Source organism: Benincasa hispida, chromosome 5 (genome assembly GCF_027475165.1).
Source record: "Benincasa hispida cultivar pf3 chromosome 5, pf3_genome.v1.1, whole genome shotgun sequence".
Classification (NCBI taxonomy): domain Eukaryota; kingdom Viridiplantae; phylum Streptophyta; class Magnoliopsida; order Cucurbitales; family Cucurbitaceae; genus Benincasa; species Benincasa hispida.
In genome coordinates, this window is record NC_143482.1 from 66,456,756 (window position 1) to 66,474,720 (window position 17,965).

The window sequence follows — 17,965 nt, forward strand, 5'->3', positions numbered from 1 at the left end:
CTTTTGCACATATGTAAGCGTTGTTAAAAATTAATATACGTGCCACTATAACTATGAAGTTACTTTCTCTAAAACTCCGATTTACTGGACGTTATAGAAAACGTCGGTAAACATATTTTATTAAGTAAAAATTGTATTCGATTTAATATATAAAGCTATTATAAAATTTAAAATATAATAATCTTTTGAAAAAATTAAGAGTCGAGTAATCAATTTATATTTGAAACTAAAATTACAAGTGAAGATACACATCTCCAACTCTATCATTGAAACAAAATGAAATAATACAAACTTGGCCACAAGTTTACATGATAAATTATATGTAATGACCCGACTCCTTAGGACTTAAACTGGGTTGTTACCATAGACATGCATGCATGCAATTCAAATTGACATCCTTTTTTATGACTTAGTAGTAAAACAAAATAAATAGCATAAAATAATAAACTTCATTAAAACTAAATAACTGAAATTCATTTAGCAGGGTACCCTTAAAAAAAAATAAAACAAATCTAGAAAATGTTTTTAAAAGTCTAACGCAAAAATACCAAAACTTCGAATTCAAATCTCAAGACTAGAAATTTTAAAACATAAAATCCTAGAAACTCGAGCAGAAGCATATGACTTGTCCTAGTGGCTCGATCACGGATTCTGTCTGTCATTCACTAGTGTGCCTTCACCTTTTCCTGAAAAAGAATGAGTACAAAATACTGAATAAGTAACCCGACTACTGGGTCAGGCAAAACATTTATGTCCAATAAATACAATACGAACTGTAACATTATACTAGTTGGACCTGAAGATTTCTCTTACTTGGGCTCACTCTTTTACCTTTCCCCTGGACGTCCATCACTTTCACACACATCAGGTCCAATATATATTTCTTTCATATACATTGAACCATCTAGAAATGCATCACTTCATAAATTTAAATATTCATTAAACAAACTTTGATTCTAAAACTTAGAAGAAAAAAAAAAGAAAAAAGGAAAAGAAAAGAAAAAAGCAAACCTGGGTTAAACCGTTTCAAAAAGAAAAGTTCTTATTTCAGAAATCTGTTTTATAAAGTAAGCAACTTATTTTATTTCAAACTTCATTGTCGAAACTCAATATTTAAAACTTGAAAGGTTCATATTTTAGAAATTTATTTTTGAAAAAATGAAAATTTATTTTATTTCAAACTTCATAATGACCATGAGGTATGTTGTTCAGATCCCTCTATATCTATCTTACTCGAAGAAGAAGAAGAAGAAGAAGAAGAAGAAGAAAGAACATTTGTTATGGGGGTGTCGAGGTAGACTGTGAAGGGGAAAGAGGGGGTAATTTAATTTTGTAGATGTTAGGAGGGTCTCGTAAGCAATGTTGATGAAAATATCGAATAGTCTATCAATGTTAAATATGAAGAAAAAAATCTCAAAAAAAATATGATGATAAACAAAGAAATTGATAAGGGTGCTAAGATGAGGGCATTCAGAAAATTTTATAACCTAAAAGGCCCCAACCAACTTTGATGCAAATTATAAGAGTTAAGTTGGGTCAAACTAATTTTCAACTTGGGTTAAGTTGAAAATTTCACCAACTAAAAAAATTTGTCAATTAGTGGTACACATAAATATGGTGATCTATGATGGTTCATGATTGTGGCCTACCCATGATAGACGAAAGTAATGGTATATCAGTTATTGACCATACTAAAAAAATTACATAAAATTATTCATATTGTTTCACAAAAAAAGATTAAAAATAATAATTTTGAAATATTTATTTGTGTGACAACATATTGGTAAAATGGTAACAACCATTTTTTCCACCCATTATAATTTTCTTAATTTTCAACTTTAAAATTGTTTTAAAAACTAATTCGTGAGAGCTAACATGTAAAAATTCAAAGGCATGTATTATAATATGTACAACTTTATTTCAACTATCTAATAGATTAATATCATTGCTAAATATCATTCTTCCCACATATATAGCATTGCTAATAACAAAAGAAAATATATTCTTCGCATCATTTACAACATCAATCAGAAATTAATTTTTACACATGAGTAGTCACAATAATTTCCATCATCTTAGAGAAAAGCTCTTTGGTTTTTTTTAGGAAACAATTTTAAAACTCAATAGAGTTAGATGAAACTTTTCAAATTTAAGAGTATAGCGTCGGTGAAAGTGGAGTTCTTGTCTAATGTTATATTTATTAAAACGTTGAAAATAAATAATACGACTCACTTAATTAGGTGTAAGGTTGAAATTGATAGAACCGACAGTTTAAGGTATAAATTTATGATTGAACTTTTCATTAAAATGCATTTCAAAATAAAATGGAAGAAGAAAAAGGTACATGTTCCGCTGCATGCATTATTAGATGAAGCAAACCTATGGAATGTTAGAAGTAAAACAAAATTGTTGTGAAATAGAGGTATGATAAACTTCACATATGGTTTTGCTGACTTGTGTCATCGTTGAAAAGATTAATCTGTTGATGGAGCATCAGCAGGAGCAGGTTCAGCACATATACGTGGGTTTTGCTTTCCAGAAACGGTGGGGTTGACATTAGCACATTGAGATGTAATTCTCGTCCACGCTTCCACTGTAAAGTGAGGTCAATATCAAAACCTTCTACACCTTCACATGTACACTTTTTGCTGCAAAGAACTTGTCGGCGACCGATAGCAGTAAGTGCCTCTGATATTTTTATACTGACGTTGCTGATCTTAATTTTATGGAACCTAAAACATACCAAAAAAATTATTGATATGAATATGTACCTCAAGTTGCACTTTCTTTAAAGGAGAAAAAACAGAATATTCTTGAAGTAACCAGTTTAAAATGAATAAGAGAATTAATTTCAATACAGTGCCTTTCGGTGCATTGTTTTTTTTTTTATTTCCATGACAAAATTCGTGGACTAAAAATACAGGATTGCTGACGTTAACCATTTAAATATCTTCGAAATGCATGTCAGAGGCTGTGAATGTGCCAACAGAATCTGGCCATGTTTTGATCCTGACACCGTTTGAAGTATTGATTATTTTGCATGATTTCACGGTAACTCCTATCACATCTTTTTCCTTGGTGTACTTGCCTAAGCTTCCTATGCTAATGCCATGTCCTGGTCCGCAAGTTACACCAGTAATAGTTATATGCTTGTTGCTGTCTCCAACAGACACACAATCATCCCCAGTTGCGATTTTTGAATTGAGAATGTTAATCTCTTCTGAGCTACTTATGTGAATTCCATCGGTGTTGGGGCTATGGTCCGGTGCAATAATTGTTACATGTTCAAAAGTAAAATTCTTGCAGCCCAAAAGATTGATGTGGAAATTCTTACTATCCAAGGAAGTAATGTCCTTCACTATTGAATTGGTGACGAAATTGAACTTCAAATTCTGAAACGTTTAAACAAAAAAGATAGTAAAAAAAAAAAAAAGCTATGAGTTCAAGACAATTGAAATTATGTGTTTTCAAATTATATATCAATTGGGGAAAAAGTATAAGTTAATATATATAATTAGAGATTTTACCATTGGAAGTTTTTTACATTCTTTATTTTTATGGCAATCATTCTTTTCACAACCTATTTTTCCTCGACCATCAAAAACTCCAATGCCTGACATTGTTAGTTGATCAATATATCAGAAAATAACCAATCCCTCTCCAAAGGAGAGGAGCTTCTAATGTCCCTTCGACTTAAACCTCAATAGGAACACTCTTGCAAGGACCTATGAGGTTAGATTGACTTAATTTGTAACTTTCCTTTTGGAATCAACAATTTACTTGGAGTGGTCGATGCACATGCTTCCTTCCATGCATTTGCTAAGGCCTGTAAGTTGAATTATTTCATCAAATTAAAATCTTCTATATATATTTAATTTTTTTATTAATTATACACGTACTTACCTGAGTAATATCAGTATTTGGTTTGGCACCATACTTAGTAACATCAAAAATGGATTGACCTTCAGTTGTAGATGCCAACAATAACAAAAAAGATAATAATGCTACGATGTTTGATCTCAATCCAATCATTTCTATGCCTTTTATTTAGTCTAATCTCCTTTTCGTTTATAATTGCTAACTTAGAAATTTGAATGAACATGCAAATTCATTGAACCCTCTTTATATGGGAGAAGAAAATCGAAATTGTGTTCAAAATTCTCTTCCTACTTCTATTTACTATATTTGTCAAAGATTCAATCAAAGGTTGAAGTTAAATCATCATTTGTTTGTCAAAAAATTAGCCATTTCTACAACATTTGAATGACTATTTCTCTCAATCCGATAAAATCCATTCCTTAAATTTCTCATTATGAGACCAACACGCACGTCCACACCTCATAATGTGCAACAAGTGGTTTAAAACAAGTTTGAACAAAACATTATTACTTAAATTGCTATTTGCAAGAAGTGTGGCTCAAATATGTCTAAATTTATTTAAATAGTTTATTAATAGGATAATTAGACTATGATAGACATCTATCAGATACTAATAAATTTCTATCGCAGTTTATCAATAATAGATTGTGATATTATGCTATATTAGTAAATAACTTGGTTCATTTTTCTTTATTTAAAAACTTCCTTTATTAATATATTTGTGAATCTCATCTGAAATTGAGATAGATCTATGTTATGCGTTAACACTTGTAAATAATATTTGGAAGGACTTCAAAAAATAATGATAATTATAATAAATTAACAAAATCAATTTCTGTTTTGAGAAAAATAATAAGTTAATTAATGTTTAGTATACCTTATATTTTAGATGGTCAAAAGTGTTCTTATAAAGAATCTTAACAAATAAAGAGTATCTTACAAAATTGGATTAACTTATAAATTATTTATTTAAAGAAATAATGTTGTGATGGATTATTATCCAAAATAACTTTATAAAGATTCACTAAAAATTTTAAAATTTTTGTAAAAAATATAAATATATAAAACGAACACAGCTACAATTGGTAGAACAACTTTTGAAAATTTTGGTATATATAGCACTTTTGAAAAAGGTGAGATATAAAATTATTTTATTGATATTATTAAGAAAAATGGTTAAACTAGAAGTATTCCAAACACATCCTAATTATCGGCTTAAACAAGAAAATATGATAGAGACGAACAACTTAACATGGAGTGGTTTTTTCGACAATATTGAAGAGGGAGATCAAACTTCTAATTTTGAAGTTGATAATATATTTGTTAGGTTAGTTGAACCATTCCATACTCATTTTGGTTAAGAGAAATGGTGTTCGTTGCTGAAAAATTAAAGAAATGTTATTTAGAACATTGATAAGAATGTTATGTGATACAATTAATATTGTCTTATTTCTTAGCCACTAAAAATAATATTTTTATTTATTCGATGTTACATATTACATAGGTCATTGTTATCCGTCAAAGTTTAATAATATAAGTTTGAATTAAATTGATGGGTTAGCACTCAAGACGTCCCTCTACCACTATTTACTAAAAAAAAACGTTTATACTATTATTGGAAGTTGAATTCCCACTATTTGTTTCTGTATGTTAATTACAAATTAAATTACTATAGTTATGGTTAAATGAAGCATTTAAATACCCACTTCAAGAAAATCACTTTTTAGTAATGCACAAAACGTGCTGCTTATGGTCAAAGAGCGCCATTAAAAGTATTAGCAACATGGAGACCCGCATCGTTAAAAATGTCGTTATAGTCGTGTAGCTTAAGGTTTTACTGACATATTTATTGTGCATTGCTAAAAGTCTACTTTCACTAACACGTAGGCGTTACTAAATGCGTACTTTTAGGAACACATTATTTGTAACTATTTCTTTTATACGGTGACGTTGAAAATGCGTCTCTAAAATTTACGTTTTAGCAACATATAATACTATTGCTAAATGTGGATTCGTAGTCATTACAAGTATCTTTTGCAACATATTTAAGCGTTGTTAAAATTAATATATCGTGCCACTATAACTATGAAGTTACTTTCTCTAAAACTCGATTTACTGGACGTTATAGAAAACGTCGGTAAACATATTTTATTAAGTAAAAATTGTATTCGATTTAATATATAAAGCTATTATAAAATTTAAAATATAATAATCTTTTGAAAAAATTAAGAGTCGAGTAATCAATTTATATTTGAAACTAAAATTACAAGTGAAGATACACATCTCCAACTCTATCATTGAAACAAAATGAAATAATACAAACTTGGCCACAAGTTTACATGATAAATTATATGTAACGACCCAACTCCTTAGGACTTAAACTGGGTTGTTACCATAGACATGCATGCATGCAATTCAAATTGACATCCTTTTTTATGACTTAGTAGTAAAACAAAATAAATTGCATAAAATAATAAACTTCATTAAAACTAAATAACTGAAATTCATTTAGCAGGGTACCCTTAAAAAAAAATAAAACAAAACTAGAAAATGTTTTTAAAAGTCTAACGCAAAAATACCAAAACTTCGAATTCAAATCTCAAGACTAGAAATTTTAAAACATAAAATCCTAGAAACTCGAGCAGAAGCATATGACTTGTCCTAGTGGCTCGATCACGGATTCTGTCTGTCATTCACTAGTGTGCCTTCACCTTTTCCTGAAAAAGAATGAGTACAAAATACTGAATAAGTAACCCGACTACTGGGTCAGGCAAAACATTTATGTCCAATAAATACAATACGAACTGTAACATTATACTAGTTGGACCTGAAGATTTTTCTTACTTGGGCTCACTCTTTTACCTTTCCCCTGGACGTCCATCACTTTCACACACATCAGGTCCAATATATATCTCTTTCATATACATTGAACCATCTAGAAATGCATCACTTCATAAATTTAAATATTCATTAAACAAACTTTGATTCTAAAATTTAGAAGAAAAAAAAAAGAAAAAAGGAAAAGAAAAGAAAAAAGCAAACCTGGGTTAAACCGTTTCAAAAAGAAAAGTTCTTATTTCAGAAATCTGTTTTATAAAGTAGGCAACTTATTTTATTTCAAACTTCATTGTCGAAACTCAATATTTAAAACTTGAAAGGTTCATATTTTAGAAATTTATTTTTGAAAAAATGACAATTTATTTTATTTCAAACTTCATAATGACCATGAGGTATGTTGTTCAGATCCCTCTATATCTATCTTACTCGAAGAAGAAGAAGAAGAAGAAGAAGAAGAAAGAACATTTGTTATGGGGGTGTCGAGGTAGACTGTGAAGGGGAAAGAGGGGGTAATTTAATTTTGTAGATGTTAGGAGGGTCTCGTAAGCAATGTTGATGAAAATATCGAATAGTCTATCAATGTTAAATATGAAGAAAAAAATCTCAAAAAAATATGATGATAAACAAAGAAATTGATAAGGGTGCTAAGATGAGGGCATTCAGAAAATTTTATAACCTAAAAGGCCCCAACCAACTTTGATGCAAATTATAAGAGTTAAGTTGGGTCAAACTAATTTTCAACTTGGGTTAAGTTGAAAATTTCACCAACTAAAAAAATTTGTCAATTAGTGGTACACATAAATATGGTGATCTATGATGGTTCATGATTGTGGCCTACCCATGATAGACGAAAGTAATGGTATATCAGTTATTGACCATACTAAAAAAATTACATAAAAATATTCATATTGTTTCACAAAAAAAGATTAAAAATAATAATTTTGAAATATTTATTTGTGTGACAACATATTGGTAAAATGGTAACAACCAATTTTGCCACATATTATAATTTTCTTAATTTTCAACTTTAAAATTGTTTTAAAAACTAATTCGTGATAGCTAACATGTAAAAATTCAAAGGCATGTATTATAATATGTACAACTTTATTTCAACTATCTAATAGATTAATATCATTGCTAAATATCATTCTTCCCACATATATAGCATTGCTAATAACAAAAGAAAATATATTCTTCGCATCATTTACAACATCAATCATAAATTAATTTTTACACATGAGTAGTCACAATAATTTCCATCATCTTAGAGAAAAGCTCTTTGGTTTTTTTTAGGAAACAATTTTAAAACTCAATAGAGTTAGATGAAACTTTTCAAATTTAAGAGTATAGCGTCGGTGAAAGTGGAGTTCTTGTCTAATGTTATATTTATTAAAACGTTGAAAATAAATAATACGACTCACTTAATTAGGTGTAAGGTTGAAATTGATAGAACCGACAGTTTAAGGTATAAATTTATGATTGAACTTCTCATTAAAATGCATTTCAAAATAAAATGGAAGAAGAAAAAGGTACATGTTCCGCTGCATGCATTATTAGATGAAGCAAACCTATGGAATGTTAGAAGTAAAACAAAATTGTTGTGAAATAGAGGTATGATAAACTTCACATATGGTTTTGCTGACTTGTGTCATCGTTGAAAAGATTAATCTGTTGATGGAGCATCAGCAGGAGCAGGTTCAGCACATATACGTGGGTTTTGCTTTCCAGAAACGGTGGGATTGACATTAGCACATTGAGATGTAATCGGTCCTCGACTTCCACTGTAAGTGAGGTCAATATCAGAAACTTCTACACCTTCACATGGTACACTTTTGCTGCAAAGAAGCTTGACTGCGACCGGAGTAGCAGAAGTGCCTCTGATATTTTTGATACTGACGTTGCTGATCTTAATTTTTGATGGAACCTAAAACATACCAAAAAAATTATTGATATGATTGTACCTCAAGTTTGCACTTTTCTTTAAAGGAGAAAAAGAATATTTCTTGAAGTAACCAAGTTTAAAATGAATTAGAGGAATAATTTCAATACATGCCTTTCGGTTGCATTGATTCCATGGACAATATTCTTGGTCTATAATGACAGGATTGCTGACGTTAACCATTTCAATATCTTCGAAATGCATGTCAGAGGCTGTGAATGTGCCAACAGAATCTGGCCATGTTTTGATCCTGACACCGTTTGAAGTATTGATTATTTTGCATGATTTCACGGTAACTCCTATCACATCTTTTTCCTTGGTGTACTTGCCTAAGCTTCCTATGCTAATGCCATGTCCTGGTCCGCAAGTTACACCAGTAATAGTTATATGCTTGTTGCTGTCTCCAACAGACACACAATCATCCCCAGTTGCGATTTTTGAATTGAGAATGTTAATCTCTTCTGAGCTACTTATGTGAATTCCATCGGTGTTGGGGCTATGGTCCGGTGCAATAATTGTCACATGTTCAAAAGTAAAATTCTTGCAGCCCAAAAGATTGATGTGGAAATTCTTACTATCCAAGGAAGTAATGTCCTTCACTATTGAATTGGTGACGAAATTGAACTTCAAATTCTGAAACGTTTAAACAAAAAAGAGAGTAAAAAAAAAAAAAAGCTATGAGTTCAAGACAATTGAAATTATGTGTTTTCAAATTATATATCAATTGGGGAAAAAGTATAAGTTAATATATATAATTAGAGATTTTACCATTGGAAGTTTGGTACATATTTTATTTTTATGGCAATCATTCTTTTCCCAACCTGTTTTTCCTTGACCATCAAAAACTCCAGTGCCTGACAATGTTAGTTGATCAATATATTCGAAAATAACTAATCCATCTCCGTTTGGATGGAGAGGAGCTTGTAATGTCCCTTCGACTTGAACCTCAATAGGAACACTCTTGCAAGGACCTTTGAGGTTAGATTGACTTAATTGGTAAACTCCTTTTGGAATCAACAATTTACTTGGAGTGGTCGATGCACATGCTTCCTTCCATGCATTTGCTAAGGCCTGTAAGTTGAATTATTTCATCAAATTAAAATCTTCTATATAAATTTAATTTTTTTTATTAATTATACACGTACTTACCTGAGTAATATCAGTATTTGGTTTGGCACCATACTTAGTAACATCAAAAATGGATTGACCTTCAGTTGTAGATGCCAACAATAACAAAAAAGATAATAATGCTACGATGTTTGATCTCAATCCAATCATTTCTATGCCTTTTATTTAGTCTAATCTCCTTTTCGTTTATAATTGCTAACTTAGAAATTTGAATGAATATGCAAATTCATTCAACCCTCTTTATATGGGAGAAGAAAATCGAAATTGTGTTCAAAATTCTCTTCCTACTTCTATTTACTATATTTGTCAAAGATTCAATCAAAGGTTGAAGTTAAATCATCATTTGTTTGTTAAAAAATTAGCCATTTCTACAACATTTGAATGACTATTTCTCTCAATCCGATAAAATCCATTCCTTAAATTTCTCATTATGAGACCAACACGCACGTCCACACCTCATAATGTGCAACAAGTGGCTTAAAACAAGTTTGAACAAAACATTATTACTTAAATTGCTATTTGCAAGAAGTGTGGCTCAAATATGTCTAAATTTATTTAAATAGTTTATTAATAGGATAATTAGACTATGATAGACATCTATCAGATACTAATAAATTTCTATCGCAGTTTATCAATAATAGATTGTGATATTATGCTATATTAGTAAATAACTTGGTTCATTTTTCTTTATTTAAAAACTTCCTTTATTAATATATTTGTGAATCTCACCTGAAATTGAGATAGATCTATGTTATGCGTTAACACTTGTAAATAATATTTGGAAGGACTTCAAAAAATAATGATAATTATAATAAATTAACAAAATCAATTTCTGTTTTGAGAAAAATAATAAGTTAATTAATGTTTAGTATACCTTATATTTTAGATGGTCAAAAGCGTTCTTATAAAGAATCTTAACAAATAAAGAGTATCTTACAAAATTGGATTAACTTATAAATTATTTATTTAAAGAAATAATGTTGTGATGGATTATTATCCAAAATAACTTTATAAAGATTCACTAAAAATTTTAAAATTTTTGTAAAAAATATAAATATATAAAACGAACACAGCTACAATTGGTAGAACAACTTTTGAAAATTTTGGTATATATAGCACTTTTGAAAAAGGTGAGATATAAAATTATTTTATTGATATTATTAAGAAAAATGGTTAAACTAGAAGTATTCCAAACACATCCTAATTATCGGCTTAAACAAGAAAATATATTTGAAGTTTATAATATATTTGTTAGGTTAGTTGAACCATTCCATACTCATTTTGGTTAAGAGAAAAGGTGTTTGTGTAAGGACCGGATCCTTACATATTATGGTCCGACCGCTACGACATGCATACTTAGACATTTTTATCATGAGATGAGTTTTGGTAAAAATCTCAAAAGAACATATCTAAGATTTTATTAATTAGGTAGAAAACTATATAAAAAGTTTATTTTACAAAACACCAGGATCCATAAAACATTAGCGTAGTGATACAAAAATGCATATGCCTATAATAGTGAGCATGATGGTTGGCCATTTATGCAATGTCCAGTTCTGCCACCTACGCTGTGTCCTTACCTACAAAGTCTGTAAATAGGATGAGTATATAATATACTTAGTAAATAGTTTTCACATAGGGTAGTGACCAAATGCACGATCACATGCAACACGTCTTGAAAACATATGATTGGGACCGGAAACATATAATAACATGTGATGGTCGGTTATGCTTATAATGTAAATTTCTCCGCTCTGGTAGGAAGATGAGGACTTAAGTGGAAACTAACCCATCTGATGATTAGCTGGTTATGCAGTCAGTAAGGCTAGAGTCGCATTCAACATCAACCATTAGCATAAACGTAAGATTGGACTAGAGGGGTGCAACTATACATACCCTATTAGTCCCTAGCATAAACTTGACATAGAATTGGGTCTAGAGGGGTGCAACCATACATGCCCTGCTAGCCCTAGAAGCATAACCTTTATCTAATTAAAATTTAATCTTATTTCATCCTTGGAAACAAACATAATGCATGGGGTCCCTTGCCGATAAACGTATTTTAAACATGTAATGCAACATAACAATAACATAATTATGCAACATATTAAAGGTACACTACCATGAAATACTTAAAGAGAGGGTGAGATAAACTACTTACCTTGACTGCGATCCTAGTTATTCCTTATTATTCCTTATGGTTTAATCAGTAGAGCTTTCCCTCTTAAACCAGAAGGAAATTTGGGTAGCACTTCCCTCGCGTTTCCTCCTTCTAACTAACAGAATTACTTCACCCTTTCCACATGATTTTTACTACTAAGTTTTGTTTGAGAATGAGTTTAACTTCCAGCCCAAAGCCTTCTATTTATAGCCGTTTCCAGCTCTTCTCTATGTGACAACTCATCCTACAAATGGCTTCTGTAAAATTACTTAGGTTTAAGAATTTCTCTTAATAAGACACCTAATTTTGGCTAACGTTTGCTCTTACATCATCAACCTTTGTTTGTATTCAATTTTAGGGTTCTCCATGTATAATCTATAAGATCGTGGCCAAATTCAACGCATAATCCACGCTTCTGTCCAAATCTCGCTGTCTCTGTTCTCAGAATCTCGCTCTCTCCAGCTTTCTCGCTGGTTTTACTCTCGTGACTCTCACTCTCTCCCATTTTCTCGCTGAGAATCTCTCTCTCTCCACTCTCGCTCTCTCTAATTTTCTCTCCAATCTCGCTCTTTTCAATCTCGCCAGTGTGGCTCTCTCCATCTTTTCACTCCAACTTTGCTTTCTCCCAGTCTTCTCTCCAATATAACTCCAATCTCGCTTTCTCTGTTTCTGCCTTCTTATTCATTATTTACTGATAATTAGTAATTTTTTTTTCCAATTCTAAATTTCCACCCAATTTATATATTTTTCATTTTTAATTATATATTTTATTTGTTTTCCTACTTTCTAAATTAGGGTTAGGGTATTACATTTACCACTCCCTTAAATAAAATTTCGTCCTGCTTAACATTTGACATTTAATTTCCTGTAGTGTATGCGTACAAATTTGGGTTGTTACATTCTTTCCCTCTTAAGAACTTTCGTCCTCGAAAGTTTCTTAGTTCTTAAACAAATAAGGGTATTGACTTTCATATCTTCTTCTTGTTCCCATGTACTTTCTTCTACTTACTGATTTTTCCAGAGAATCTTCACTAAACTTAATTACGAAGTGACTTCTTCTCTCTTGCTAGGATGCAAACTGGAGTCTCTTCATATTCCAAGTTTTCACTTATTTGTAGAGGTTCATAATTTACTACATGTGATGGGTCAAATACGTATTTTTGAAGCATCGATACATGAAAGACATTATGTATTGTAGAAAGGGTGGGTCGTAATGCCAATCGATGAGCTACTTGGCCAATACGTTCTAATATTTCAAAGGGTCCAATAAAGTAGGGGCTAAGTTTGCCTTTTCGTCCGAAACGCATAATGCCTTTCATTGGTGCTACCTTTAGAAATACGTGATCTCTTATTTTGAATTCCAACTCTTTTCGACAGTTATCAGCATAACTCTTCTGTCTGCTTTGAGCTATTCACATTCTTTCCCGAATTAGCTTAATTGACTCTGATGTTTGCTGCACCAATTCAGGCCCTAGTAGTGTTCGCTCCCCCACTTCATCCCAGTGTACAGGGGATCTGCATTTCTTTCCGTATAAGGCTACGAAGGGAGCCATACCAATTGTCATCTGATAACTATTATTATAAGCAAATTCTATAAGGTGTATCTGCGAATCCCATGCTCCAGTAAAATCCAAAGCACATGCCCTCAACATGTCTTCTAGGATTTTATTAACTCGTTCTGTTTGGCCATCAGTTTGTGGATGGAAGGCTGTGCTGTAATTTAGTTGTGTGCCCATTGCTTTCTACAAACTTTTCCAGAACTTGGAGACGAAACGAGGGTCTCGATCTGAAACAATTGATACTGGGACTCCATGTAATCGGATGACTTCTTTTAAGTACAATTGAGCTCGTGCTTCCGTAGTGTGAGTAGTCTTGCATGGTAGGAAGTAGGTCGATTTGGTGAGTCGATCCACAATCACCCAAATCATGTTGTGGCCTTTAACAGTTCTCAGGAGTCCTGAGATGATGTCCATAGAAATATACTCCCATTTCCATTATGGAACATTTAGAGGCTGAAGGAGACCTTGTGGTCATCGCCGTAGAGCTTTCACTTGTTGACAAACCAAACATTTACTTACATAGTCGGCTATATCCTTTTTCATGTTACCCCACCAGTAATGTGCTTTCAATCTCGATACATTTTAGTACTCCCAAGATGTATTTAAAAGCATGATTCATGAGCTTTCTTCAGTAGTTCTTTCTTGATTTCTTCATCATCTGGTACACATAGACGTCAACGGTAGAGAAGTGCAAAGTCTGGGGCTGTAGAGAATTTACTGGTTTCTCCATTCCCTGATTGCAGTTGTTTGTTTAGGTATTTATCTATTTGTTGTGCATCAATTATCCTTTGCCTTAATGTAGGTCTTGCAATTAACTGTGCTATTCGAGTTGTGAAGGTTTCTGGTATTAGTGAGATCTCAGCTCTTTCAAGGTCATCCATTATGTGTTTGGAGACGGTACTTAGGGCTGCTGTATGAGCTGACTTTCTACTAAGAGCATCAGCAACAATGTTAGCTTTTCCTGGATGATAGAAGATCTCACAGTCATAATCTTTGACTAATTCTAACCATCTTCGTTGCCTCATATTTAACTCTTTCTGGGTAAAGAAGTACTTAAGGCTTTTATGATCTGTATAAATTTGAATCTTTTCCCCATATAAGTAATGTCTCCATATCTTTAAGGCAAAGACTACGGCAGCTAACTCCAAGTCATGAACAGGATAGTTTTGTTCATAAGCTTTTAGTTGTCTTGAAGAATATGCTATTACCTCTCCGTGTTGCATCAATACACAACCAAGCCCTTTCTTCAATGCGTCACTGTACACAGTTAAACCCCCTGATCCATCAGGTATAGTGAGAATAGAGGTTGTGGTCAATCTTTCTTTTAGTTCCTGGAAGCTTTGCTCACATGCTTGGTTCCAGACAAAAGGATTATTCTTCTTGGTGAGGTTAGTTAAGGGTAATGCTATACTTGAGAAATTCTTCACAAATCGTCTATAATATCCTGCTAATCCAAGGAAGCTTCGCACTTCGCTGACTGTTGTTGGGCGAGACCACTTGCTAACTGTTTCAATCTTAGCAGGATCCACAGAGATTCCTTCTTGCTTTACAATATGCCCTAGGTAGGCAACTTGTCGCGTCCAAAATTCACACTTGGAGAATTTGGCATACAACTTTTCATTTCTTAATATGGAAAGGACGTCCCTAAGATGTTTTTAATGTTCTGCCTCAGACTTGGAATAGACCAAAATATCATCTATAAATACGATCACGAAGTTATCAAGATAGTCCTTAAAAATTCTATTCATCAAGTCCATGATGGCTGCTGGGGCATTCGTTAATCCAAAAGGCATCACAACGAATTCATAATGCCCATATCTTGTTCGAAAAGTAGTCTTGGGTATATCAGACTCCTTGATTCGTAGTTGATGATATCCAGATCGTAAGTATATTTTAGAGAATACTGAGGCTCCTTGTAATTGGTCAAATAAGTCATCAATGTGTGGGAGTGGGTACTTATTCTTTATTGTCAACTTATTCAACTCCCAATAATCTATACATAACGCATTGATTCATCCTTTTTCTTAACAAATAAGACAGGTGCTCCCTATGGAGACACGCTAGGGCATTTATCTAACAATTCTTGTAATTATATTTTGAGTTCTTTTAATTACGCAGGTGCCATTCTATATGGTACTTTAGATATTGGTTCAGCTCCGGGAATTAGATTTATACAAAATTCTATTTCTCGACTAGGTGGTAAACCTGGTAGCTCTTTTGAGGAATACATCTTCGAATTCTCTTATTACAGGAATGACCTTAATTTCATCCTTTTGGTTTTGTAAATCCACTACACTTACTAAATATGCCCAAGCCCCATGGTTGAGCAAATGTTTAGTTTTTAAGGCTGAAATTATTCTTGGTGATGATTGTGTATCAGAACTCTTAAACTTAAACTTGGTTCCTGTTGGAAAGGTGAATATGACCTCTTTATTATGGCAATCTATGCTTGCATAGTTTGCTGCTAACCAGTCTATACCTAGTATTATGTCAAAATCACTTATGTCTAGGATGATAAGGGTCACCCCTAGTTTATGTCATGATACTGACAATTCACAGTTTTCTACTACTGAGTTGGCCAACATAGATACTCCGGCAGGAGTAGCAATGGATAGAATGTAGCCTAAGGGCTTTGATGTTAATTGAAAATGTTGTGCAAATGTTGTAGAGATGAATATATGACTAGAGCCCAAATCAAATAAAGTGAAGGCATAATACCCGAGGATGGGTAATATACCTGTAACAACTGCATCTTGATCCTCTGCCTCTTGATGTGTAATAGCAAACACCTGTCCTTTCTGTTGATGGGTAACCTTGTTACTAGTAGGCTTGGTGGTCTGGGCAATTGATACTTGGTTGATGAGCATTGGGCAAGCCTTTGCATAGTGACCCATCTGGCCGCAGTTGAAACACACCCCTAAGTTCTGAAGACATTGCCCCTGATGGTGTTTTCCACAATTTATGCACTTAGGATATGTGAATGTTTGATTCTTCTGTTGTGACTGTACGCCTTGAGTGCTTTGGGAAATTTTTGCTTGCCGTTGTGAACGTTGGAAGCCTTGTTGGGTGAATTTCCTTTTTTGATTTGGCATGAATCTTCATTCAGAAGTTGAGGTTTTGACAGCAAGATCTACTTCTATGAGTAAGGCCGACTCGAGGGCAAGAGCATACTCTTTGTGTCGGAAAGCAGTAACAATGCCTTGAATGCCTTCTCTTAATCCCCAAATAAACCTTTCCATCTTCTTCTCTTCTGTGTCCACTAGTCGAGGGACAAAGTGGGACAAGCGATCAAATTTCCGTTCATACTCTACCACCGACATGTTCTCTTGACGAAGATTAAGAAATTCCACTTCCTTTTGATATCTCACTGTTAAAGGGAATACTTGTTGTAAAAAGCCTAATTGAATTTCTTCCATGAGACTGAACCTTTGATTGTTCTTTGTGTGAATTCCCACCAGAACTTTGCATCGCCTCTTAACATGAAGGTGGCACAATTTACTTTCTATTCTTCTGGGATGTTCATATGGCAGAAAATAGTTTCTATTTCTGTTATCCAATTCTCTGCTATAGTTGGATCCACAGATGATCCATCAAATGTTGAAGGATTGAACTTCCTGAATTCTCGAATGATCTCTGAGTCATTTGTATCGTTGGTTATTGATGTGGTGGACGAGGTTGTGTTTCCATTACTCATATTTTGTATTAGTATTTGTAGCGCATCTGGTGTAAGTAACACGTAAGGCGTCTGTCCATGTCCTTGATTTTGATCCCTTGTGGATTCACTTCGAGGTCTGCCTCGTTGTGTTGGAGCCCTTTGTGATGGCATCTGGTACACACATTTTATTTTCATAATAAGGAAGCAATCTAATTTTAATTTTTTTAACTCATATTGTAACGACCGGATCCTTACATACTATGGTCCGACTGCTACGACATGCCTGCTTGGACTTTTCTATTATGAGATGAGTTTTGGTAAAAACTCAAAAGAACATATCTAAGATTTTATTAATTAGGTAGAAAACTATATAAAAAGTTTATTTTACAAAACGCCAGGATCCATAAAACACTAGCGTAGTCATACAAAATGCATATGCCTACAATAGTGAGTTTGATGGTTGGCCATTTGAGCGACGTCCAGTTCTGCCACCTACGTTGTGTCCTTACCTACAAAGTCTGTAAAAATAGGATGAATATATAATATACCCAGTAATTAGTTCTCACATAGGGTAGTGACCAAATGTACATTCACATGCAATATGTTTTGAAAACATATGATTGGGACCGAAAACGTATAATAACATGTGGTGGTCGGTTATGCTTCTAACGTAAATTTCTCCGCCCTGATAGGAAGATGAGAACTTAAGCGGAAACTAGCCCATCTAATGATTAGTGGGTTATGCGGTCAGTAGGTCAGAGTCGCATCCAACGTCAACCATTAACATAAACGAAAGATTGGACTAG

General features: G+C 32.8%; 1 protein-coding gene and 1 pseudogene across 1 annotated transcript; both read right to left on the reverse strand.

The window, feature by feature from the left end:
* Positions 1-2,474: 2,474 nt before the first annotated feature.
* Positions 2,475-4,032, reverse strand: LOC150036360 (exopolygalacturonase-like; annotated as a pseudogene).
* A 4,348-nt stretch (positions 4,033-8,380) lies between these two features.
* LOC150036361 (exopolygalacturonase-like) lies at positions 8,381-9,934 on the reverse strand. Its single transcript, XM_090314099.1, has 4 exons — positions 9,806-9,934; positions 9,425-9,727; positions 8,771-9,289; positions 8,381-8,641 (listed from the first exon to the last, which is right to left on the reverse strand). Exons 1-4 carry the CDS (start codon positions 9,932-9,934, stop codon positions 8,381-8,383), a joined length of 1,212 nt encoding a protein of 403 aa, XP_090170225.1.
* Positions 9,935-17,965: the final 8,031 nt, after the last annotated feature.

Excerpts from the sequence above, each read along its gene's own strand:
- LOC150036361 (XM_090314099.1), bottom strand. The coding sequence starts at position 9,934 with ATGATTGGATTGAGATCAAACATCGTAGCATTATTATCTTTTTTGTTA. Across the intron at positions 9,728-9,805 it reads CAAATACTGATATTACTCAG|GCCTTAGCAAATGCATGGAA; the intron begins GTAAGTACGTGT and ends TTCAACTTACAG. Across the intron at positions 9,290-9,424 it reads TATGTACCAAACTTCCAATG|AATTTGAAGTTCAATTTCGT; the intron begins GTAAAATCTCTA and ends TAAACGTTTCAG.